Here is a 26,735-nt window from a genome sequence, read left to right on the forward strand (position 1 = left end):
ATTATTTTTCTACTTTCCATTTATTACGAAATTTACTACGAAAATATTTACGCAACACAAGCAGCGTTGATGTTTAATATGAGCAAATTTTTGTTTATATTGTGTTTAATTCCTTTGTTTTTTTTTTCCTAGAGTATTTTTCTTATTTTAACGTCTTGCTTTTTCCTAGAGCCGGCAACACGCCCATGACTGTCGCTGTTTAATAACAAAGATGATACAATGAGACACATTCTTTAATTTTCTATAAAAAAAACCACCAACGCATCCACACATCAATAACAAACCCTTCAAACTGGCACGAAAGCGCGAAATGTTTACATAGTCAGAGACTAAACATTCAGAATTAGAGCTTTTGTTGTAAATCTAGTGGGGTCAACAACACGAGCCGACCTTTAGCGTGTTATTAAATGTCAATTTATGATAGGTTACCCGATGGGCCGTCACGCAAGCTACGGCCACTCGAATGCAATCAGGGATTCGGGTGTTGAATCTTAGTTGAAAAAGTTACTTACAAGTTAGGGTTGTAGGTTTGATAATGGATATGAAATCGACATTGGACAATCACGATTGTCACTTGAGGTCATTTGTCTTCAATCAGGTAACGGTAAATGTCATAATGTCAAACATTAATTTGGTTTTTGTAAAGGCTTAGTATAAAAAAACTAAACGCACGACCAATACAAATCGCCTGAGAAAACAATAAAGGCGGCCGCGCGTTTGTAATCACCCCGGTTGCCATGGCAACCGCACGAAATTAGTTTCGCTACAGCACAGTTAATTGCCATTTAAATAATCTAATTGTTTCATTACACATGCGGTGAGTCCGCGGAATGATTTAAAAAAGAGTCAGCCCAGTATAAAATGAATTTAAATGGATAACTTTGTCACGTGTTGAGGAAACCGCAAGACTACGGATAAAATTCTTTGATTCGATCATGTTGGGAATCCGCCTACATTGACTAGTGACTATGTATATGGGCTATGAACTACAAAGTCTAGGATATTATTCCCAGTTAGTGCAGCAGTTTGTGCGGATATTACTAACACACTATCCCCAGGATTTGGGTACGGAATACCTCTCTTCCAGTACGTTGAAACGATTTTTACTTATTTTTTTAATATCACCTGCCTAATATCCACCGCATCTGGGAGAAAACTTAAATACAAGACGTATTAATAACTAAGAGATAAGCGATATATTCAAGTACCCACAACCACGCAAAACCCAACTTGGCATCAGAACTTCCGGCTCGAAGGACCAACATAAAAAAGTTAAAAATTGCATCTTAATGGTACTTGAAGTCCAACAAGACGGAACCAACCGTGGCTCCCTTGTACCGTTAAAACAAGCGGTACATCACACAACTATTATGTAAAGTAAGCAACGATTGTTTTTAAAAAAAAAAACATGTTTAACTCGAGTCGAATCTTAGTCGAATTTCATGATTATTTGAATTATAAAAATGGTTCTGTTGGTTGGAAGTTGCATGTATTCGAATTCAAACTTCAAATGGTTCATTATATTTTAGATAAATGATATAATATAAGTTATTCTGTAGAAGCGTTTTGAAATTGATCGAAGTACTACAAGAGTCTACATACACAGACACCTCCACAAATTAAACCAAAATCTCGTCTCAACCAATTCGTGACCCGCCTTCATTGTTATTTATTTTAAAATATTAATATCTTTTTATATAACTCATAACATATCGTGTTTAGCATATTATTAATAAATTTGAATACGTTAAAAAACGTCTGTGATTTATAAAAAAATCGCCATATTTGTTACTAAGCAGTCTGGTTCTTGTCTTTCACTTTGTATAAAAAAAATGTACCACTTTTTCTTTACGACTGTCTGGTTTTAATAGGTGAATTGACCATGTTAATCCGTTATTTATCGATTCAGGTTATTTCTATCGATTTTTGCATCAAATCAGTATAATAGAATAAATACAATGCTGTTAAAAATTTAAGATTTCATTCGAAATAATCATAATATTCTAGAAAAGAATGATTCAAGTTGTTCGGTATTAAAATTTATGTCCAATACAGCCTATCACATTATGGAGGAAGAGTTACGCGAACACTGCAGTGGTAGCATTTATGCCCTGAAAAATGAAGTACAGAATTGTGAAACCTAAACATATCGCGGTTAGAGCATTTTTAATTAATTCACCCTCATAATAAGGTGTATTAGAACAAAACACGCGTTCCAACGTTACGACACGCCGAGATACGCGTAATAGTGAGCGACGGGCCTAATTTATCGCGCACTACGTAATATACGCGTCTTTGGCTGTAGAAATATGCATTTTATTACTCAGAACTACTAGTAGAATATAGTTCATTTTGACTAAGGGTAAGCCGTAATCAAACAAAAGATATATGAATGTATAACATTTGGCACAGTTGTTGTCCAAACCATAACACGAAACCCCGACCATGTCACATTTATTAAGACGCTAATTAATATCCTACAGAGTAAATCAGATCGTATGATACATTCCCTCCCTAAATCGATGAATAGTTTAGATATTTGGGTTTTTCTTTAGTAACAGCTCGAAATCTGGAATTTAAACGCGATGTGGTGATCACATGAATGGTCAGAACACACTTGGCGTAAAGTGGATGCCTTGGTTGCGCCTCTGCATACCCCTTCGGGGATAAATGCGTGATGTGTGTAGGTATTTTCACCATTTGTAAAACCGTTATCCTTCGATTTTATTGTAGAAAAAAAAAGAACAGAATTTCATACTAAATTCAACAAACCAACAATACTTGAGTACAATTATATACGTGTAGATTGCGAAATCCAACGTTCGCCGCGTACGTGGTTGAAATATTAAATTAGTTTGCAATTTTTCACGGCTACCGAGCGGGGACCACGGTACGCCTGTGTATTTTCTTATACGTTACTATGTGAAGTTGAAATCACGAAAATTTCGTACAAACAGCTGCGGGTCACGCGATACACTGTAGTAGAAATAAATTACGTGTGAAATCTTAGATGGGCTATTGAACACACGTGTTTCGGATTTAGTATAGATTGTAGTGAACTTTTTGAAATTGCTCCTTTCTTAGAAACGGATAGTCGTACTATAATGCTATAATTGGGAAATCTTAGTTCTAGGTTAAAATTGCATCTACAAAATTTATTTAATTCGAATGTAACTGATAACTCCTTAAAAGGGAGAAAAGATTTAAAAAATAAACTATTGTAGACCTTACTGATGTACTAGACGAAACTAAAATAATCAATACAAGAACAACCGACACACGCGAATCTACACCATCGCGTTCCGAGTCACAGCCGCTGAAGATGATAATGATTGAAAACCAAAAAAAAACAAACAATGGGCGGGATAACGAACGGGGCGATACGATCGACGAAAAAATCAAGAGAATCATTTACGTAATTGCCTGTTGCTACGCAGCGATCGGGCCGCAGTCGACATTTGGTCTAACATACCGTAACAAGAGAAATGTGTGGATGCGATGGATTTTTTTGTCTATAAATATACCATGTTGGGGGGAAGCTGTGGTTTGAATTCTAATTGATCAGCGTGCAAAAATAAGGGCTAGTGTATTTTGTTGCTAGAGTTTTAGGAAACACCCTGCTCCATACAAATGAGATTAACTTAACTACTGAAGATGATACTAAAGTCTAATATAAAACAAATACATAGATATAATATATATTTTCTACTATTTACAATAAAAAAGAAAACGTTAACAACAAAGAATGTTACCAATGACGCATAAAGGAGACACATGTGTTATAGAAAAGGAAATATGCTTTGAAGACAAAGAAACTACACCAAGGAATATTGACCCAAGTCCAATTAATCATCGGCGACATGCAAAGAAAGTGAAGACAAAGCGTTTTACCAAACGCATATATAGACAATATCGCATTACTCAATATTGATTATTGTAGCAATATTTTATGAGAAACAAATACGATTTGCTGAACCGTACGTTATTATATAAGGGTCTAAACATTTATATCTAATATTATGCTATTAAAATTAGGTTTCACAACCTGGTTTAATTGATATTATGAAAGAATTTCTTTCGGGTGCTGGAAAACAAATCAATCAACAGAAAGACAAGCAAGTAGATGAAACAGATATTCTTAAAGTTCAAAATTGAATTATAAACTCAAACGAAAAAAATCATGTATTTTAATTTAAGGCAATCTCATTGATCGTACGGTAAAGCACAGTAAAGCTGTTATTCGAATTGATTTTCAATAAGAGTGGCATTAACCCGCTCAACGTGAGTCGCGACCCAATTGTACTGCAGAAAACACTAGCTCTAGCGTATCTCTAACACATAAAAATCTACTTAAACCCAAATCTTCCAAAACAATAAAACAGGCCAACTCATACCCAACCAACCATCGCGAAGAACGTCATTAAACGTCCCGAGATTCGGCTGAAAGGCGAAACCAATAATCCGTCTATTCAGCTGACGTCGACACAAAGACTGAAGAGCGATAACCCAACAAAATCCAATTACAAAGGGGCGCATAGCTGACGCGTCGTGTGCGAAGAGGATTATCAAGCAATGCATTTGAATAATGCATCCTATCGTTCGGCCAACGTGACCTACATTCGGTTTCAATTAAATAATGCAACCAAAGAAGTTGCGCCGTGCCGCTTTCAGTGCGATGTAACTTACGTTTTGATTTGAATGTTTTGCAATATGATAGTAACGAGGCTCGGCAATATTTTTAAATTAAATTAAGATAGATCGCGGTTAATGGTAGGCCCTGTTACGATTTAGTTGTAAAAATCTATGACACTGTGTTTGTAAGTCGTAGCTAAAGTGTATAGTAGAGTGACGGTTCCTTCGTTGGTCTAGTAATAGCGTATATGGACCGTCGGCCGAGAGGACCTGTGTCCGAATACCAGTTCAGGTCACCTTGGGTGTGCTTTGGTAATATGATTTCCCGAACCGGAACTGCTACAGGTACAATTCCCTGTGGGACTGCCTGCTTAACATCCACACGTCAAGCAGGCAGTCGTCTATAAAATCTAAGCTTTATCGTTTCTAATACATTTTGACTAAGTGTGTTGCGTCGACAACACACTGAAAACTATATTTAGGCGGAAAGATAGGAGATCTTTAAAGAGTATTTCTGAAATTAACAGACCCAAAACACTGAAGTAATCAGCAGAAGTGGAATACCCCAAAATTTTATGCTTCAAACTGTTCAGTGGGTGATCTGGATCTATGTCCTTTTTAGCTAATATTTCATTTTATGAGAGCAGTTTCTTAAATGTCATAACTGGCTAACATTTCGACAGGTTTTATAAAGAAAATAAATCAAAATTACGAAGTTATGCTTCCAATAGAATAGATGTTACAAAAATGCTACCTGACAATAAACATTTATTAATGTATGGTCGACAATCTTCCCGTTATAACATTTTTTTGAATTCTACATTCCTACTTAGACTATACAACAAATACGTCGACAATTGATGTCTTCGAATGCGGAAACACAAATCGATCGGCAAACAATAAGACAATTGCGAACAATGAACTTTGGTTGCACATGCGAGCTTATCGCGAACGTTTCATAAAATTAAATGGGTTGATTATTGTTCCCGTTTTAATACCGTATCTCCCACAATTAAGAATTGGGAAGGCTTCCTGTTGTATTCTCAATATTCACCTTCAATATGAACGTCTTCCGCTTTACCAAAAATTCTATAAAAACAAAAACGCCTTTCTTAATGCTTTCTGTCCTGATTCAGTATTGTCTCTATAACTAAATTGTACGTAAAATTATGGTGCCTCTGGTAGCCAATCATTAGCAATCATAAAGCTAAGCCAATTCTAATTCTAATCACTGAATAATTACTTCTTACCTGGAATAATGGATGTTCGTTTACGAAACCACTTGACTAGGTACTTTCTTTCCTTTCTTTTGTTGTCTTTTAGATTCATCAATTATTTCGAATCTGATTGGGAATAGTTGTTATTTGCTAGTAATAGACACTAATTGATGGATAGAAAATGCACCCCATCGGAACGTCCGAACTACACCATAAAAGTGGTAAATAATATTATAATACATTTGTTCAACCCTAAAGTAATAATGAATTAGATATTCTATTAATTTATATTGTAGAAATATCTATTAAGACAGGGATTCAATTATCTATTAGGTGGACAGATAGTAAGTACAATAATATTATTTTTTAGTTAATCAATAATACTTCAAACTATGCTATGTACAATTTGAAATATCTCACATTTCTTTCGTGACAAAATTTTCTTGCGTTCCAGTAATCAAAGAACAAAATCCGAATGCTTTGTGTGTGCTGAAACAACGGGTCTTTGTCTCGCGATGTCTCATCAGCAGAAAACATCCAACTCTGAGGGTTTATCAACCCCAATCTCGTTTATAATTCTCTACCGACGTATACTTTATGTGGTATAAGAGAACATAAAATTATGAATAAAATGTAAGCAACATCCAGTTAATACAAACGGCGAGGGTGTTAAGTCGAGATTAGATTTTAATTAAGTCATTAAATCAACACATCCCTGGAGACTGTGAGGCGGCGGAATTACTAATCTGATTAATTAAGTGTTGAGTCTGAAAGAAGCGGGGGTAATAAATGGCGGAGCCGGTTTAACGTGACGTGGATTACATGAAGTTTTAAATATAGAAGGTGGAGATCCTTGCATCATTAACACAGCAACAGTAAAAGGTAGGAAATACTGCGTAGAGTAATAACTTTAATTAATTGGAATATAAATATTCTATTTGAAATCTATTATTTTTGAAATTACCACGGAAATGAGAAGCATTCACAAGTTCGGCGTAAACGTAAGATATGAAATTAACGTTCAACTGTCGTGCATATGCTGGCGAGCAATTTGCTGTTGGACCGTGATCAAATATAGGTAAATAGATAATTTAGTTACACTTTTGTATTTTCCTTAACCCAGCATACGAGTAGTTAGTACAAAGTAATTTAATTGCAAAGCAACACGCTAATGCTCATAAAGATGCAGTCTGGTCTAGAAATTTTGAATAATTACTTGTTCGCGTTAAGCAACGATATTCGAATTTTGATCAAAGACCCAGTATGCTGGCCGAAAAGCAAGTTTGTTGTGGCTGGCTATTGTCCAGAATTTCAAATGAATTAGAGCTCCAGTGCAATCTGATTTTGATGAGTGCAGAGTTTGTGCACGGATATATTTGGAAAACAATGTAAGCTCGGTCGACTGTTGTATTGTGCACCTTTAATTCTATATGCACTTCCAACAAAGAATGTTCATTCAAGTGTTAAGTTTCATTAAAATAGCGCAAATACGCGACGCGAATCATCAGACCTTTTTGAACAGTAACATCGATTACTCAAACAATACGTTACAAACAAAACATTTCAACCGAGCCAAAGCCAACAACAACAAAGCATTCAGAAATATCATAACCAAAAACCAAAAATAACACATGATAATATCGTAAAGATATCTTCAATTTAATCATCGTTCCGATTAAGTTGGTTCATTTTTATCCCAGACAGAACTGGATTAAGGGCTAATTGTTTCGACCGTTTGAAAAAGTAAGTTTTTTTTAAAGTAATGGTTTACTAAATCTATATTTTCCTCATCGTAATACTGAAAAGTAACACCGTAGGAAAGTTTCTATCGTGATCCAACGCTTGATACGAATACTAAAGTTTATATGCGGTTAGAAACAACCCGCACAAGTGTTTCCTTCGCACATCTTACATTCGTTTAGTTTTTTCTCGTGTTACTAAGCAAGTTTTTATGTAACCGCGAGGGAAGCTTCGCAAACCGTACGCACGGTTACCCAATCGGTTGTTGCTAAGCAGTGGACGAGTAGTGCATTCGTCACTATTGGTATTCTCGTCGTGTTAAAACTCCATTGTATTGTATTTATTGATTTATCGATCGTCTTTACAATTTGCGGTTTTGCATTTAAACACATCCTATTAGTTTGATTATACATAAATCTATATAGCTTTTTTTATTACCATCTCATAGGATATTGAGTAAATATTTGAATACTTTACGCGGTAGGTTTAGCATAATTCTTTGTGTTTTGTGCATCATAAATTCGACTTATCTGTTCTTTGCGTTAGATAATTCTTTCTAATAAAACTCTCGAGACTTCATCGTCGGCTTTCTCGTGTACGCATCGTCTATCTCTTCAGATAATCGTTGTTCATTGGTACATTCCGGCGTCCACGTGTGGGAAAATCAAACAGTTTGTAAATTGGTGAACCGGTTTTATTTAGGCGTTTATTGCGAACATCCTTTAACAAGATCGACTAGTCGGACTCTTACTAACCACACACCGTTACTTGGACCGATGAAAGAATAGCATCACTTTTACAAATTCGGATTTACGCCTTTTTTATCTAAGCGTAGGTGATCCAACCAATTTCGTTCACTCCACCGTATTACATTAGATAATTTTATTCCTTTTTCGCTGTCTTGGCAACAATGAAATATATGAACTTTTAAGTATAACAACAAAAATGTAACACAAGTCCTGGCTGCACACAAAAATTTCGTCACAAAATCAGGATATATAGAGGTATAAAGGATGATAGTCCAATGATATCTTAATCTGTACTAAATATTCATAGATGAAAGTTACCTGGACGCGAGAATCGAACTCGATTCCTTTCTAGATAATTTGTTAATTGAATATAGTTTTACTATAGGTCCATGCCTGAAAATGTATACTGCTATAAATTTTCCCCAACAAATGCATTTCATCATAGCGCACAGCATCCGGCGCTCGCATTTGATCACCGACAAATCCTTGCCTTTCAAAATATTTAGCACCAAAACCGTCCCAATTATCCCCACGGGAAGTATGCAAACACGTTGACTTCATTTTGAAATTATTGAAATACCTACTGTGCTGCGTCACACGTCCGATTTGACCAGGTGCGACCCGTCGTGACGTTTACATTACGTCCGCCGCATGCGCACACGAGGATGCATAGCACGAGATTCTGGTCACCTTGGGATGGAATTTGTTTCCAAATTCCGGATTTATAATGTTGTATAGAAACGTTCCTTATATGTATAATAGAACTTAAATTGCTTTTAGGCAGAGCCAATCACTAAGGATTCGAAGCTAAAGAATAATGTATTGACTTGATAAATTAATTTTATTGTCCGTCATTTAAAACAATATACAGACACTATGAAATGGTCATTTTGCACTGATGCTATTTCGAATATCTTCATATAGAAAATACTTTATATTTATTCTCCAAATTATTAGCAACAGAGACTAAGAAATGCAAGGGGCGAATGACCTACACAGAATAATCTTTAATATTTCGAGCCAGACCAGAAAACCCGATCACGTTTTATTGTCGTCGATGAGGTAAATGTTGATAACTAAAAATATTAGAACCGAGACACTACCGCTACCCCGCGTCCGCGCTCCGCCGGCGACACTCGGAAACCGGTCCGCGCACCGGGAACGGTACAGAAAAATCGAATGAAGCCTTCGCTAATTACCCAGACGGCCCGTCTCAGACACTCATGTCAACCATGATTTCTAAATAAACCCGGCTCAGAGTTCAAACGCGAGAGCTCACGTTTAGAAAACTTATTTATGTTGGAAAGAAACGTGGACGGGCCTTGTAGTTAATTAAAAAACGTTGTTCCAAACCCAGTTATGGTAATGGAATATTGTTGCTATGCGCGGCTGTAATACAATTTCCTCGGCGCATCTTCGGGCAACCTTCGTGTTGGCGATGGTTTCGTGTTTTTTTTTTAGTATTCCACGGTAGCTGTGGGTAGATTTATGGCGGGTGAGCCAACCGCTCGAGGCAGGGACTACATTAAGATGGTTGGAGGTAATATATTTTGGGTAAGGTTTCAAAGTTAAAATAAAATACCACCGATAGGTACATTAAATAAATTTATATTAAGTAAGGTTCAGTTTGTGACAAAGGTGTAGCCAGTAGAACATAACTCTCTCACATAAGGCTGTATTAAAGAGTGAGAAATTCCATATTTTATAAATTTCTGACGTTACACTCAGTAATTAAACTCTCGATAGTGTTGCTATTTCGGCAGTTGTATCTGACCATCAGGCAAGTAACTTACTTGTTTCCCTTTTCAGATATACAAAAAGAAAACTAAATGCGTGCAACTATTTTCCTTTATAAAGTATATTGCATTCATGTCCATATTCGATAATATACAATTTTCTTTGCGTTAATATCGCCCAAAGCGTCCACGCACCTTCCAGATACTTCGATAACCGCTGCGGGCACAGCTACCGTCCATTAGAATCATAATAGCCCATGAAGTTTCACTGATCGGTATTAATTCGTATCATTAAGAAATGAGAAAGTTTGTATTCAACGCATACAAAACCATAACTGGGACATTTCTATTAATTATGTTTGGGGGAGAACTTCGTTAGAGATAGAGAAAGCTTGTTATATGATGGAGTATTTTTCCTGTCTGACATTACGCCTTAGGTCAATATTTGATTTATCATTTAAGATACATTTGTGTGGTCGTCACGCTACGTGTGGTAGTCAATAATATCTCTATAGCAGGAAAACTGACAAGCTAGACTGAAGTGGTAACCATAACCCTGATAAGTAACATGAAATAGTATCTTTGCTATTGCATTTCCTTCGACAAATAGAATTGATAGCGCAAAATATTTTCCTTTCTTACCGTGTTTTCTGTGGTAGTATTCTAAAAGTCGATAACAAATTCACTACTCCAATGATAACTATAGGTTTATAAGTTGTAAATGACTCCCTAATATACAATTTAAAAAAAACAACATTGTTTATAAGAGCAGAGTTAAAACAAACGCAATTAAACTCAATATAAATTATAGAACGAGAAACCTTCAACCTCGTATCGTAACGTATAATCACAAGAAAGATCCAGCGGCCATTACCAACAATCACGCTTAACTGACGGCATGATTTTGCCATAGCAACAGCCGCACAAAATAAACTTGAAAAAAAAGAGGACGGCGTCCACCGGCCCGGCCCACGAGCGGTCCAACGACCCACCTAATCCGGCCGGCCGCGTATCATATAGGGGTCAAATTATAACACACACTTCATAATTGGCCCCATTGTTCAACATATATGTATACGCGTTAAGGCCTGGATTACAATGTATTATGCAGCACGTCGCGGCCCGTGCCCAATTTCTGTGCATCAAATCACGTGCAGCGTTGTTTAACGATGTGATTTTAATGTAAAATACGCGAATGGAAACAATCGTGACGGCCGAACAGCGCTCCATTGTGAGTAGACAAAGATCCTCCGTCGGTCAACGTGGATTAATGTATGATTTTTTTTCCAATGCACGACGGGTCAACGACCCCGCCCGCCAGACATATGGTGCGGACTTTTTAAACATATCTGTTTCTGTGTTTGTTGAACGCCTTCAGTATAACGTATGCACATTTGCAGGACGTGAGTAACGCACCGTTGTATGATAATTCATTTGTGATATGGTTAACTGTTAAGCGTCGATCCGGACACCGCCGCATGGGGTGCGCAGTTCGCTAAAGGTTACGTCGAGATAAAATCGACCGCGAGACGAAAGTCGGTGAAGTGTTGTGGACCACAAGTTGTGGTCCCGCGAAAGGCCGCAGCCGGGTTGCAAGTGGGGATTGGGCGGTGACGTCACCGACCAGAAATCACATCTCATTCAATGCAGATCCTATACGTAGCTTCTGAGTTAGCTGCGGTCAAGGTTAAACAGGGAAACGGGTTCTCAGATAGCTACCTGTGAAGTCAAGTCTAGAATTAAAAATATGTAGTCTTTTTTGGTTTGCTTTAATCAGAAAATGGAATCGTGTTCCGAGAACTGAAGAGATATCCCGTGTTGTGTAAATTCATTCTTCAAATTGTACGCGGCTTATCCAAATAAAAGGATCGATCGAAATGCATTATGTTATTTTCTCGAATCTTGTGTTCGCTATTAATATAAACTTTTCTCATTGAAAACGTGTATGAATAAATATTAATATATTTCTATTTCTGGATACAAGATCGGTAACGTGGAACAAACATTATTACCTGCAGTCTTGCTATACATAGCCACGTGTACAATGTTGCCAGGCATGTGGGGAGTTATGTGTTAAGCATAAAATGTTGCCATATGACGGTTTACAAAAATCCTCGCAAACGAAGATATGTATATCTTTGGTTCAGATCAGAATAATTATTTTACTGTAATATCTGAACATTGAAAGACATAATATACAGTATCTCTCGATGATTTGTGTAGCGTCTTACGGATTCATATAAACCTCATTCCTAGTGTCTATATTTTTTATAAACTATTCTGTTGAACAAAAAAACCACTGAAGTTTATTAAATGCATACAAAAGGTATCAATGAATTGGTAACTGTTAATAAATAAAACACTTCAGTTCAAATCTGCTCGCGAATAATAAACTAACTGGCTTGAGTATTTGTTGTAATTCATTTTTAATTATACGTAATTATGTGCTCAGCCTTGGTTTCACTACTATATTTTAGGGTTCTTTCAGATTACGACTTATGAATCCATCCATTGTTCCAAATCAAATGTTGTTAGTATTCGAAGCATTCATTCTGTAAACAATGTTTATATTATCAGACGAAAAAAATATTTTTACGCATCATTCGTGCTCACAAATTTTCAGATATGGTTTAAAATTTCAAATCAAAAAACTCGTAAATTCATACGTCGTAAAAAATCCACCGCTAGCGCGTAAGTACAGAGTTTTATTATTCCTCATCTAGCAACAAAAAACATCCAAACGGCCTATGATTTATAGTCTTGATAAGATTTGGCGGCCGATGTTTCAATATCTCCTGCACGTGGTGCCCTTACTGTGTACATATTACGAAATTATTAAATACGAGCAAGTGCAATTGTATTTTGACTAATATTATGTAATAATTTAGAAACTATATCATTTTTAAATCAGTGTAACTTTATTTCATAGCTACTACGAAGTCTTGGCACAACGCGATAGTTATGCATCGATGACAAGCGACATGCTTTCAGGAATAGAGGTACAATATTTTAGATATTAAATAAAGACGGCAATAGGTCTACAGTTCTAAGTCATATTACTAGCTAGTAGACATCTAGTATCTTTATACTTACTTAATACGTATTATGGAAATATATAGTAAAAATAAGTACAAATTCTTCAAAAATCAAAACTACAATAGTGGATTTACGGCTAATTGTTAAGAATTTTAACGATATAATGGCTGCGGATAATAAAAAAATCATTACGCGAAACTATAATTTGGGCATGTTTATAAATAGCTTCCTGCACGCGACGTTACTCGTCCAACCAACAGATATATCCCTTGGTAACAACTAACGAAAATAGCTATTGACGTATCCTGTATATTTATCAGAACACTGGCTTGATATGATTGGAGAATCCACGGGAGTCTGACTACTATAAAGGATGCTGGAGACCGGAAAAAGTGGAAACGGTCAGTAAGAAGGTAGACTCAAGGACTAAAGTGGTTTGTCACAAGGCAGAAGATATAAATAAGTTTCAATTACCATTTGTAAAAATCGCATCGGCGTTGATTAAGCTCTGAATGAAGGACGAAGTAATCATCGACAATACTACAAAGTGACCTAGATAACACGATTTAATTTATAAACAACAAATATTTCTAATTTAACAGCGCATTGAATTGAAACATGAAATCCGCAAATACAGGAACATAGATTCAGGAAGTCCAAAGATATCATAATGAACGTATAAAAACTACACGTGGCACCGAAAATAACAAATTACGTTGACGGAACCCACGAGAAGCGCATTACACACGCTTGACACGTTTTTTTATAAAGCTGAGCACACAAGGTAACTTCTAAATTAAGATCGGTTTAATGATACCTTTTAGAATCAATTGAGAGCTAAGCTGTTGCTAGCCGGCGCGCGGCGCGAAGGTCGTTCAGTTATGGATTGTTCGGAGCGTTACGCGATTTTTTACGTACATCTTTACGCTTTGAATTTTCATATTGACATTGTAAAGATGGGTTATATAGGATCAATTTGAGATTAGGTGTACTTATTCCTAGTCTTTAGATATTCGAAACTCAAGTCATGAACAATTAATGATCAATTATGATACGCATACTTATTACACTGAATATTTTGTCAGTACAACTTATACTTATAGTGAATACATATTAATGTGAGGAATCAAGTTGAAGTTAATCAAGGGCTACTATTTTTTAATATTGTATTAAGTCCCGCCTAGACTGGTAGAACACCTAATCCTCTAACCTGTTCTAGTAAATTCGCGTTCTGTAGTTGCAGATACTACATTGATTGAACAATTGATTGGTACGATATGAATTTTTAAGAGGAAACCGTTGAAGCCAGTGTAACTACTTAATTATAAGACTTAAAGTCTCATGTCTCAGGATAGCGAGTGCAGTCGAATACCAAACAATACTTTGTAATTCAAGCTGTTGGATGGTATTCCTACTGTTCATGGGCGGTCGTATCGCTTACCATCAGGCGGACGGCAAACTCTTCTCGTCATACAAAGCAATAAAAACAAGGAAAATACTTAAATTTCTTTATTGATCTAATAATTTATATTTAGGACTAATGATCGCAACACGTTGAACAACGTTTGGCGATGCAAGTCAACTGTACAAGTAAATTACGTACGCAACATTCAACAATGTCGCGCGTGTTTCAACTTGCTAAACATGTTGAACGTTAATGAACGATCGACTGCATTAACTCAAACCACGTGTAAAATTATATATGAACACCGAACCGCAATAGGCTTTCATGAATCGTGTAGGATGTAAGATAATATCTAAATAGATAAAAACGTTTGTACTCAAATAGAAAAAATAGATATGATAGAAAAATAGTTGCTAACGGCAGGCTGTGAATGGAAAAATATGAATCAGATTTTTATTTATTAAAAAAAAACAAAAGCGGTGGTATCGAGTCCATATCAATAGATACCACTTCGTTGACTATTTCTGAAACCAAAAATGTGTACAAGATAAAAAACGAAATTTTCATTTCGTTAACAAAAAAATTATCCGTAAAATAACAACTTTATGTTCTGTGGTTTCCTGTGGTATGGCTAGTAAGATTTCCAGATGACCAACCTCCTCTTCCCCCGCCCTTCCTCTACCATAATTATCAGGTAACGCATTTACACGTATACCGACATATACTATATAAACTGGCTAGACAGTAGGTCTTAATATTTTTTTTATTATTAATCAGTAACAAAAGAATGATTTTTTGAATGTCATGTGGTTTACGTAATCGGTTAAAACCAGAGGCCGACCCGATGTCAAACATTCTTGGAAATAAACTAACATTACAATTGAATAACCACGATATAAACATAGTAAGCGGTCACAATCATAGACGAATATAGACAATAGTGAAATCGCTCGTATAGTTCGGACAATTGCAAGAAATACATTGTCGATGTCAAAAATATTACATCACTATTTTCATTAATTGTTTTTCAATATATTTATTACGAATTTTCAGAAAGTCTTCTCGGACCCTATTCTTTCCTGAAAGCCTGGAGGACTGCATCTACGATTTTTCACTTTTGTGGCTGTTTACTGGTAATGGTTAATCCCTACCAGTTACCACCAGTCGATGTTTCTTTTTCGTTTCTTAAATACATAGTCCTTAGACAAGGCGTGCAGCTTGTGAGGTAAGCTCCACAACTGACCTTAAACTACTATTTTGAATGTCGAATTACAAAGTATTGCATGACATTTCGTTATAATAGCCAGAGACATCATAAGTATTATTGCTCAAGAATTACACTAGCTATAGGCTAGATATAGGTACATAACATTGCTGGCTAGACAGAACGGTTAATTTACTGGTGGTGGGATATATTTTATATCTGCCCGGGTAGCGACCACCGTACACAAGGTGTTAAAACCCGCCATAGTCGTCCACGTAAGTTTGTTTCTTTGCGGGATCAGCCTGTGTATATCCGGCTCCAACAGGCCGGCATAATGGTGTCGACTGTCGAGGGGTAATCACCTCTCGTCAGTCGACATTATATTGGACCCCACTCCACATCAGGTGCAGTGGGGTCACATTGGCGTGTCCGTTTATAAAAAAACAACGATGGTAACGACCATAGAATCTGGCAGACGAGAATAGTTGTCAAATACTAAACATTGTTAGACAAATGATAGGCTTTACATGTGCCTTGATAAATCTAACACTTACCATTAGACCCGACACGCAATGCATGAATGAACCACTGATGACAAATATACTTAATGGACACATGATGCAACGCATCGGTGTATTGTGGGAATAATTGTTTGATTTTGCTATACTAAAATATTTTTTTTATATAGACGCGGTGAGCATGACTGCTCATGAACGGTAGTAGTATCACATAGAACTTCGCGTGACATTGATAATGTCTCCCAGCAGATTTCGGCCATTAGCAATGCACTGCGCTCGCCACCTTGAGACATGAGACGTTAATACACTGGCCACAATATCCTTCAAACCGGGGCATCTTAGAGCACAAGGCTGCATAGTAGCATAGATAGACGTTGCGAAGGTACCCAAAAAGCTACGCATTCGAGACCTACCACTAGTTTTTTTTTGCTGTAGGATATCTGATATATTTCGCACCTGACCGAACACCGGATAGCGATACCTTACATATGGCGAAAAATCCGCCTCAAGGTCTCGTCCCGTCGAGCAGCGTTCCGGGATTAGTCAGTATACATCCTGTCAGACAGGCCGCCATAAGTCTAGCGAATCGTCCTTGAACTTGACATATTTTCAAGCTTACTATCAGGTATGGCATAGCAAATTAAACGATATTTCGAATGATAGACATATTAATATATATAAATTTACGTTTTATTGCACATTCCTCGCATCGCTCGTTTTTTTTTTATATTTCATGTTAGATACGGAGTATCTATGATTTAGTTATAATATTACATTGCGTAGATAAAAACTGTCCACTACCAAATACAGTTTAGTTAGTCTAGCTTAGCAAGTATTTTAGAAGTATATACTACATTTAACTACTCATTAGCGGTGTTGTATGTGAGAGGCTCTCAACATAATTGCCACCACATTATCTGTATGCCACCAAGCAACAGTCAGTCTAGACATTCTTGAATTTTTAGGTCAAAAATATTCTCTATTGGAATACTGAACCCTACTCCACTTATCATCAGGTACAGTGAGGTCAGTTTGCAATGCACATTTAAATAAATATATACAATTCTATTATAATGCATATAGCACAAATTTAAGCACTTTTAAAATTAACATATGCAATGAAGAGTTTTAAATTTAACAATCAAGTTATATGAGGTAGTAATAAAAAGGTCAATTTACCCAAAATATATGGCCTTACTGCTCTGCTTATCATCAATTACGATCTGGTGTAAGTAGTTGTCATACGATAATTATATTGAATTATGTTTTGACAGTGAGTATGTTGAGACCTGAGCTTGTCCTTGTTTGTTATTATACAGAAAGTAGTCATATAGAAAATTAATTATTATAAATCAAATACATATTCAGGGCTATTATATTTGATCCGACATTAGCAACTTAATGATGACTTATCAATGGTTGAGATATCACTATTACCTGTATGTTGGAATTGTTATGATGGCTCTCTTAATTGCTTATTCATACTTATTATAATATGAAGTTTTAATATTGATAAATATACATTGACTAAATAAACACTAATTGGTTGTTTCCCATAAAGGTTAAATTTCATAGGAATTTTGTTACGACACACATTTCCTGTGTAGAATAGAATACATAAAATAAATATATTTAAAAGGAAAATTAAATTTTCAGTCATTGGAGCTTCCTCATTCCAATTCAGTCAAAACCAAATGCAAAATTATCAAGTTAAATTAAATGTTGAATTAAATAAAATGTGTGCAATATGGTTGGAACTTCTTGTATCAGTGAAGGAAAATAGAAGAATATTTTATAATATATTTATCTTTACAGAAGTCCTATGTTCAGCAGTAGAATGATGATTCATTTACTGGGTTTCTACTACAATAGTATACACCAAATTTACTATAAACTAATCATTGATTACTTAAACAAACATATTAATTTTAATACAAAAAAAATGTGATGAAAATATGTGCATACTAAGCCAAATCAAGCCATATTGGGAAATAAAATAATACTCCACTTCTTACTATGTCCGACAATGTCTGAACCCAACATTGTGACAAGTACAAAATTGTTATTGTATCTATAAGTGATTTCTATTTAATATAATACAAAACCTATAACACTATACCAAAAGATATAAACAGAATAAAAGTACCCATACAAATAAATACCTACATAAACATTATAATATTATGAACAAATGCAATAAAAAGAAAATTAACACAATCTGCCTGATAGGATGTTTGATATAAAAACCTATTTTAACCACATAGGTTGAACAACCTCCGCGAACACCGATATTGCCTAGTGCATATGAAAATTAATATGCTGATAATGTGTTTTACTATATGTTTTAATCACATTTTTTTTATTTTTATTACATTAAACACATTATGTCAACAAATATCAGGTGGGGGTTAGATTCATCCTAGAACAGGAAACTAGAAAAAGATCATTCCTAAAGGATCTACTACTTATAGATTGGCCTGTTATATGCATAACTTCTTATGTACAAACAGTAATAAATATTACTTGGCATATCATTAATCTTTTAAAACAAACTGACATCTCCCCAAATACATAGTTGCTCAGGACATTACCTTTATATCGTCCTCAAAATATATATGACACATTTAATGAATAAACAGGTAAATATACCACAAGGGAACATTATAGGCATATCTCATCACCCCATATGTGTCAGATATAACACATTGGATATAAATATATTTTGAATAATCTTTCTAACATTTAGATAATACTACATATGGTATGAAATGTAGGTTAATATCAACATACAATAATTTTAAAACAATGGGTAACTCAAGTTATTATGGATTTAGTATTCACAATGATACTGAAAACTTGTGATCACTTCAAATAAAAAACCAACAAGCTTGCAATGGTGATTAGATATTTTACATCTTTTAGTTATTGTTTTTGGGCTGATATTTAAAATGCATTAAAATGACAAACCCATTGAGTTCCAAGGGCATAAGGAAACCATTTAGCTTAACATTGTTATGATTTTTGCTTCATGATATGTGCTTTTAATTTTGCAACTGAATTTTTCAAGACATAATTTTTTTTAAAATTATAATGGTATTTTAATATGATGTTACTTCTGTTGAAAGAAAGCTCAACTTGTAATAGTCTATCAGTATGTCGAAATTAAAAAAGGTGCTCAATATGGCATCCATTTTATTCTTCACTCTATAACTTGACATTGAAAGAAACAGAGGCACAATTTTTTTTTATTTAATCCAGTTTCTAATTTTGTAAGTAAAGCATGATGTGATATTGAGACATACTTTGACAAGCCTGCTGATAAATAGTTATAGAAATATGAATAAATATTACTCCAAAATCACCACATTTTGATGATCAGTTTCAAAAGTCAATAAAAATGTGATATAATACGCATGTACAAAGTAAATACTATCCTAATGGCACATGTTTGAATGAAGGTCATTCATACTATAACAGTGAGCCGCTACAGATAAAGCTGTGCTAGCTACGCGCACATAAATGGGTCCTTCACTGGCGACCACAGCGATCGCGACTTGGACGCGCACAAATTATACATTCTAACGTAAACCACTCCATTATCAGATAGTTACTATGTACATAGTGGCAACAGCAACACTCCGCACCACATAAGCCTATGTATACAACGTTATAGGTTATGTGGCTTGTTGCCATGCCAGATTTCAACACTATAATCGTACATACGCACAGGTAGCGATCGCGTTTTTTTTATTACACGCGCATTATACACACATTTCATTATTTTTATATGGCTTTTTCGACTCTTTACGACCTTATTTGGGTTCGTTTGAGAACTTCGTGCGTCTCGCTCGAGACCTTGTAACCCTAATAAGACCCGTCGGATGACTTTTTTGGACGGGCACAACTATAAGTTTCGATGCAAATGAACGTTTTCGAGCGTCCACCAGCCCGAATATAACCTGAAATATTTGAAACATATCGGCGCAGTTTTATGGACGCGATTTATAGGTTATGAATTGAGCGCCCTTGACAGAAAAGAAATAATGGTCAGGCTTGCTTTAGAGTAGATTTTAAGTGAGCTTGTGGGTTTATTTTACGTACGCGACACCGAACACAAAAGGGGCTCATGACCGGCAGCAACGGCCTCGGTGGGACTCACCCGATCCAACATCGATCTGGCGCCTGGCGCCGGGCTTGGGCCACGGCACCAGCACATAAAAGCACGCACTTCACAAAAGGATACAGGCTAAGTCCAGGTTAAAACCGTGCTTCGTGTAGCGTATCCGGCGCTTGCTGACTATGCCCTTGATGGGGTTGGTCATCTTGATGTTTGACATGGAGTTGGCCATGGCTGTGAGACGGTTGACGCGCCGCGGCAGCAGTTCTGCCGCCGCGCCCTTAGCGGGCCCGCCCGCTCCTGGCACCGACCTCTTCTCCGGTGCCTTCCTCTCGCGGCGCCGACAGCTCACGCAAACACCCATAAAATAACCTCCGCCGCACGGAACGTGCCCCGCTCATCGGGCCGGCGGCGGAGCGCGAGCGGTGCCCCCGGGCGCTCAGCTCGCGCCCGCCATCCGCTCCGCCGCCGCAGACCCGCACCGACCTCCACGCCGCCGCCGGATCGAAACCACAGCACCACCGCGCACCACACTCACTGTATCAGCATAGCTTCACGCCCGATCGCGAACGCTTTCCACTCCGCTTCACGAGCGAACAAAAAATTATCTCGCGCGAATGGCGTCCATCCTGCGTTTGCACTGCACTAGAACACGGCCGAGGAGAAACAGTTGCACAAGAAATAAAGATGGTTCTGCTGACGGCCGATGACTATTCTCCATCTCTGTCCCGCCGCGTTGTAGAGTACGAGTGTAACAGAGATGCAACACAACCTTATTTTCTGGTGGTGGTTCGCTAGCTAGCTCTCTTTGTTCATTACATTATCCGTATTGTGACGCCAGGTGGCGTTGAAGACAATGTAAGGGTTGCCGCCATTTTTAAATTTTACAAGACAGTAATATTTTTAAATCGTTCATTATTTAGAATATTTAAAAAAGTTAATTAGTAGGTTTATAAAATAGGTTATTTTAAATATTATTTATATTTCCTACAACAGTAATCATTATTTATGCTTTTGTCGTTTTGGATACTATTATTAGTTCTTTATTGTAGAGGGCGCTGTTTTCAATTACTAGAGTGAAGAATGTTTTACGCCATGGTTTATGTAACTTGCGCGCCAAAATTCTAAATTTTACGGCGTTTTTAATTTATTATTGTAGTAAACACCATCTGTTATAATAGTACTTATATCAAATAATAATAATATTTTAATATACGGAAGATTTTAGTCCCCAAACTGCATCGAAATTAACTATAAGATAAATAAGTTTATATTTACATTAGGATGTTCGATACTCAATATCATAAATTTTGATATCTATAACTTTTGATGAAAGTTTTCTCTTTTACTTCCCGTGATTGATGAATAGCGTTGCATGTAAATTATTGTGTTAAGTATACAAATAAACATCGACCTAATAATCTGTTCGAAGTGTTAATTCTAAGAAAGTCAATATGATATAGCATTCTGCATAAAATCCAATACATTCCAAGAATATTTACTGTTTGTATGCAACACGAGGAATAATTAATAATAATAGTGACCAATGATTTACATAGTACGTTTATTCAATCCGCAGTTATGCAAATAATATATGGCAAACATCGCAAATCTCATGCTTGATTGGCTAGACTGGGTACTTCACTTTATAATCATTTTCACAATAAGTACCTATAGCATACCGTATGTATACCTATCTTTGCCTCATTAATATGGCTGCATAAATTGTTATACCACACGTAAACTTGTATAGATCCGGAAATTAAAATTCTACTCATAAGTAATATTCCAAAATTTGGACACGAAGTTAAAAAAATTACCTAACAATTTTTTTATTGAGTATGACCATATTATGAGTAGTAGTAGGTAAGTATAAAGTAATAATGTATACTGATATTTATATTAGGTATTTAAGAATATAAGTATAGAAAGGAATAAATAAATCCTACATTGCAATTACTGGCCAAAAAAGCCGGAATAAGCTTGACTTAGCTAAGCCCAGGGTAAGATTTATTTCTTCTCCCCCACCAGGACAATGAGTGGACACTATAACTCTATCGAGCGCAACTCTAAAATTAAAAAATCAAATGGGCCCATACAAATGTTAGTTTAGGACCTTTACAAAGAACTCACACAACAGGTTCGGTTCAAGTACTGTTTTTATAAAGTAAAACTGTAGGAACGTTAAGGTGTTTATTCCGTAATATTATGCATTACCTAATTTCAAATATTTATAGTGGTGACCACACCCACATAGTAATATACAGATTTGCTGTATCGATTATGGTGCAGTAGATAATTGGTGGCGTGTAGACGGCTTGTTGCCAGTTGCCACCCGGCTCGCGGGCCGTGGTCGATGCACGGCCCGCGCACTGTACACTAGGGCTGCTACTCGTGTTAATGTACTATGAGCGTGTAAACGTCAATAAAGTTTACATGAATCATTCGGAGGTTTTATTTTGTGATTTTATTTCGTTTACCTTGGGTTTTTGGAGAAAATATTTATATTTTAATAAATTGTAGGTAATTAGAAATTAAAAATATTTATTAGTCAGAAAATACCTAATATGAAAATAATATTAAGATAGATATGTATATATTTTAAAACATACGACTCATAAGTGATTCAGAAAACGCTGTGAACTTGTCTTTTTAGGTACTTACATACATACTTTTGAACCTTAAAAAATTACATCTATCCAAGAACAATGTTCTATTTTGGTTTTTCCTAAATTGAACATAACCTCGTAATAGCATTTTTGGACTACGAGTAGAGATTATTAAGATGTAAGCTCACCAGGTGGTGGTCGCAGCTACCATCCGTCGATAAATGCGTGGTGACAGATGAATCACAATGGCAATGATAATTAACGGTGGCCTTCGCGGTGAGGAACAAATGATTGCAACGTTACGTCAAACAGACGGACTTAGGAACCGGCCCGGTAGTTTATGAGTCCCATTGCAAATATTACAACTGAGGATTACAATTAGGGTAATTTAAAATTAATTTCATAAAGTGTTATTTTGATAATTGATGTCGATTTAAACTTATTATTTATCCATTTAGTCTCAGTCAGTCATTATAAATCTTCTGGAAACTTTTGCACATCTTTGATCTTCACAAGCGGCATTACCTGTTTAGCACCGTCGTCAAAAGATGGCGTCACGTTGCGATGGTTGCTATTATAACGACCTTATTTTGTAAAGTTAGTAATAAGTACCACCGGAGTTCTACCATTCCTTTCGCAATCCTTAAATCTTTTAGCCCAATGGCTAATAACGTCTCTCCTTTTAATTACCCCACAAATATCGTCCTCAATCCGGCCTTATGAACCGATTCAATCGGACACTTCCTCGGATACCTAGCTTATGATAACGAAAATGATTTAATTACCGGGTGTGTTTGTTCAAATCTGTTGTTAGGCACGTGGCTTTTAAATAAGGAATCACTAGGTCGCCAAAGCTTCCTTCATTCTAAAGTATGATTTACGTTGTTGCTTCAAGTCTCGAGAAAATGATTATTTAAATAGGTATCCCTGTTATATGAATGAGATACACGTGCTAGGTCAACAATTCACTCAATGAAATGACTAACAATAGGAGTACCTAGATAAAGCACTCAAGGCGAGTGGAAGGCAGACATTTTAACCAATGCAAGATTGTTACTTCACAAATGTCTTGAAATAGTTGATAGCTGAGTAAAGTGCGAAGAAAATATTTTTGAAAATAGATATACTTTTAATTTGATTTTTGTTTGGATCGTATTTTAGCTGTGAGATAATGGTTCTAGGAAAATTCTTGATACTCTATAGGCACTGTCAAATGTCCTTCAACGACTTTGTAATGGAATCTCGCTATGCAAAGGAACGATCCATGAAATCTTATCCTTAATCATATTATCCATATCTATAAGAGATAGATTGATTATATTTTTATTAACAGATGGCGCTGATTATAATCAGAAAAAAGAGGTAGGTAGTAGGCTGTGCCATTTCTACAATTGCTAATTGCGATTGTTTTAATCTTATCAAACTTTCTAAACTAGTAATCCTTTCACGATAAAGTTTATAATATGTAATATTCATAAAAATATACACGCCTAAACAATAATGTATTTTACTATTATTAATCTAGCGTATATCGGGTATGACTTTAAAGTTTACACTACGATAACAACTATCAGGCGATTGTAAATATTGTGTTTACCCGATGTTAAAATAGACGGTTGCTAGCCGGCGCGAGGAGACTTCGAGGCGCTAGGTTTCTGTTGATGTTTATCCAACTAGCTTGCTGTGTGTTCATTGTTAATAATGGTTTACTTTAAGGTGGTAGCTCAAGGTCCATTTTCATACATTTTGTTTCGGCTTTAATCTGGGTAACTAAACAAGTATTGGCAAGTAAAGAATTTAAATTCACGTCTAGTTAGTGATTAGTTCTCGCAGTTGAAAGAAAAACGTAAAAATAATTAATAATCATGGATATTTCTGCCTTTAAAATTTCGTCATATTAAATTTTAAAGGCCGAAATATCCATGATTATTAATTATTTTACGTTTTTCTTCAACTGCGAGAACTAATCACTAACTAGACGTGAATTTAAATTCTTTACTTGCCAATACTTGTTTAGTTACCCAGATTAAAGCCGAAACAAAATGTATGAAAATGGACCTTGAGCTACCACCTTAAGTAGTGAAGGATATATTGCGAGGAAGTTCCACGGAATTATTATCTACTACGTACCTACGTGCATGCTTGAGATTGAAAATATTCTATAATAGGTTTTGCTTGCGGATCCGCTCGCGGGAATTAGTTTTCATGGGATAAGAGTCCCATTTTTATTTCCCCGTATAAAATAGAACCTATATTTAAGTTAGGTCTCCCGCTTTACATCAGTCAAAACTGCGTTTCATTCCATAGAGTCGTTTTTACGTGATGTGTTTACAAACATATAGACCGACAAAAGTTCTAAAATATGTTTTGGCTTCAGTTACTTTCATAAAGACCTCATATTAGTTTTTCTTCAATATAGATATGTAATGAACAGATATCGACCCGTTACAATTTACTATATGTATTATATGAATACCAAGCTATACAAGGCCCTAACTGATAGATGAACAAAAGACCTAATGCTTTGTATTAGTAGAGAAGGTCGGAGCACACGGTAAGACAAAACATATCACAAAACTAAGTTGGTATAAATAAGATGTTTATTATACCTTACAGCACCTATAACTAGGTTCTAGGTTCTATAGTACCTACGTATGTACAAGCTGTCATGACGCGAAAAATGCGTAGAACTGTGCTGGAGCTGTGCCTTTTACAGATCATTTTTTAGCGTCTTGGTTTCAACGCAAAAGGCCTGTCATTACATAATTTTTCTTTCTAATATCTTACTCCTTTAGAAATGTAATTATGGTGGAATTTTTGAATGGACAAAGTTTTAGGATATTTCGTACACAAATTAATATGAAACAGACCTCTTTGACCCCTAAAATTGCACAGTGGCACCTATTCTGAAAAAAGCTACACGCGGGTTTGCCCGCGTAACAGTACAGTCATAAAACACAACCGCCTGTATATTAATAAACTTACTCAGTTACCACCTGGCAACGGGCCGCAACGTTCCTTGTCACGCCGAAACTTTGAAACTTTACAGTTTTCCTTTGCCATTCTCACTGAAACCTGCAAGTCATCATATTTTCCACGTGAGCCTTGTTGCTAGTCAGTGTATTTTAATTGGCGATATGACAATTAGCTAATCGATCTTGTGGTTTTTAATTTGGCTTAATCATAGGCATTATCTGACTGAAACTGATTGAAATGAAAGATAGCATAATGTACTTATTAAAAGTGCTTTATTGGTTGGCATGTGGTTGATTCTTATCTTTCATAATTCCTAGCTGTTTGTTTTCTTCTACCAGCATTTCCAATGTTCTGTTATTGGATAAAGATATGACAAGATTAGTCTGAGACAAATTCGTGGCCAGTAAGTAATCTCAATACTTAACTTAACACAAGTATAAAATACAAAAGTACTTAATTGTGCAGTAGCTAGGGTACAGGGGAGAGGTAGCGGCTCCCCAGCCCTCGCTTGCCTATGCCTGTGACCTCAGATATACCTACAGATTATCAAAAGTTTTCCAGATCGACCTGTTGGAGACGGCCTATCTAGCGACTGCGAACTTTATCAGGTTGTCTGTCCACTTTGGATCTGAACGTCCAATGCTGTGCTTGCTGGAACATGGCCTTCATTAGAGACCATTTCTGTCTCATCAACTTTCCGTGCTGCGAGCGTTGTGTAAAAATAAACTGATATAAAAAGACCAAACCCAGTAATTTCAAACCATTGTTGAAAATTGCAGCCCGATGATTTCGCATT

At 36.0% G+C, this 26,735-nt stretch overlaps 1 protein-coding gene across 6 annotated transcripts in view; it reads right to left on the reverse strand.

Moving 5' to 3' along the window:
- Window positions 1–21,145, reverse strand: part of LOC115441808 (phosphatidylinositol 3,4,5-trisphosphate 3-phosphatase and dual-specificity protein phosphatase PTEN) — a 69,829-nt gene extending 48,684 nt beyond the window's left edge. For 2 of the 6 annotated variants that reach the window (XR_005112183.1, XM_037437309.1), the window contains exon 1: window positions 20,481–21,145. Coding sequence is in view for 5 of the 6 variants with exons in the window: in XM_037437309.1 (XP_037293206.1) it covers window positions 20,481–20,718 (238 nt within the window). In the remaining variant the exon portion in view is untranslated. The remainder of the gene's footprint in view (window positions 1–20,480) is intronic. The other 4 variants (XM_030166716.2, XM_030166718.2, XM_037437310.1 and 1 more) reach the window with 4 other exon arrangements.
- Between the last annotated feature and the right edge of the window lie 5,590 nt (window positions 21,146–26,735).

This window comes from Manduca sexta, chromosome 10 (genome assembly GCF_014839805.1).
Source record: "Manduca sexta isolate Smith_Timp_Sample1 chromosome 10, JHU_Msex_v1.0, whole genome shotgun sequence".
Lineage (NCBI taxonomy): Eukaryota > Metazoa > Arthropoda > Insecta > Lepidoptera > Sphingidae > Manduca > Manduca sexta.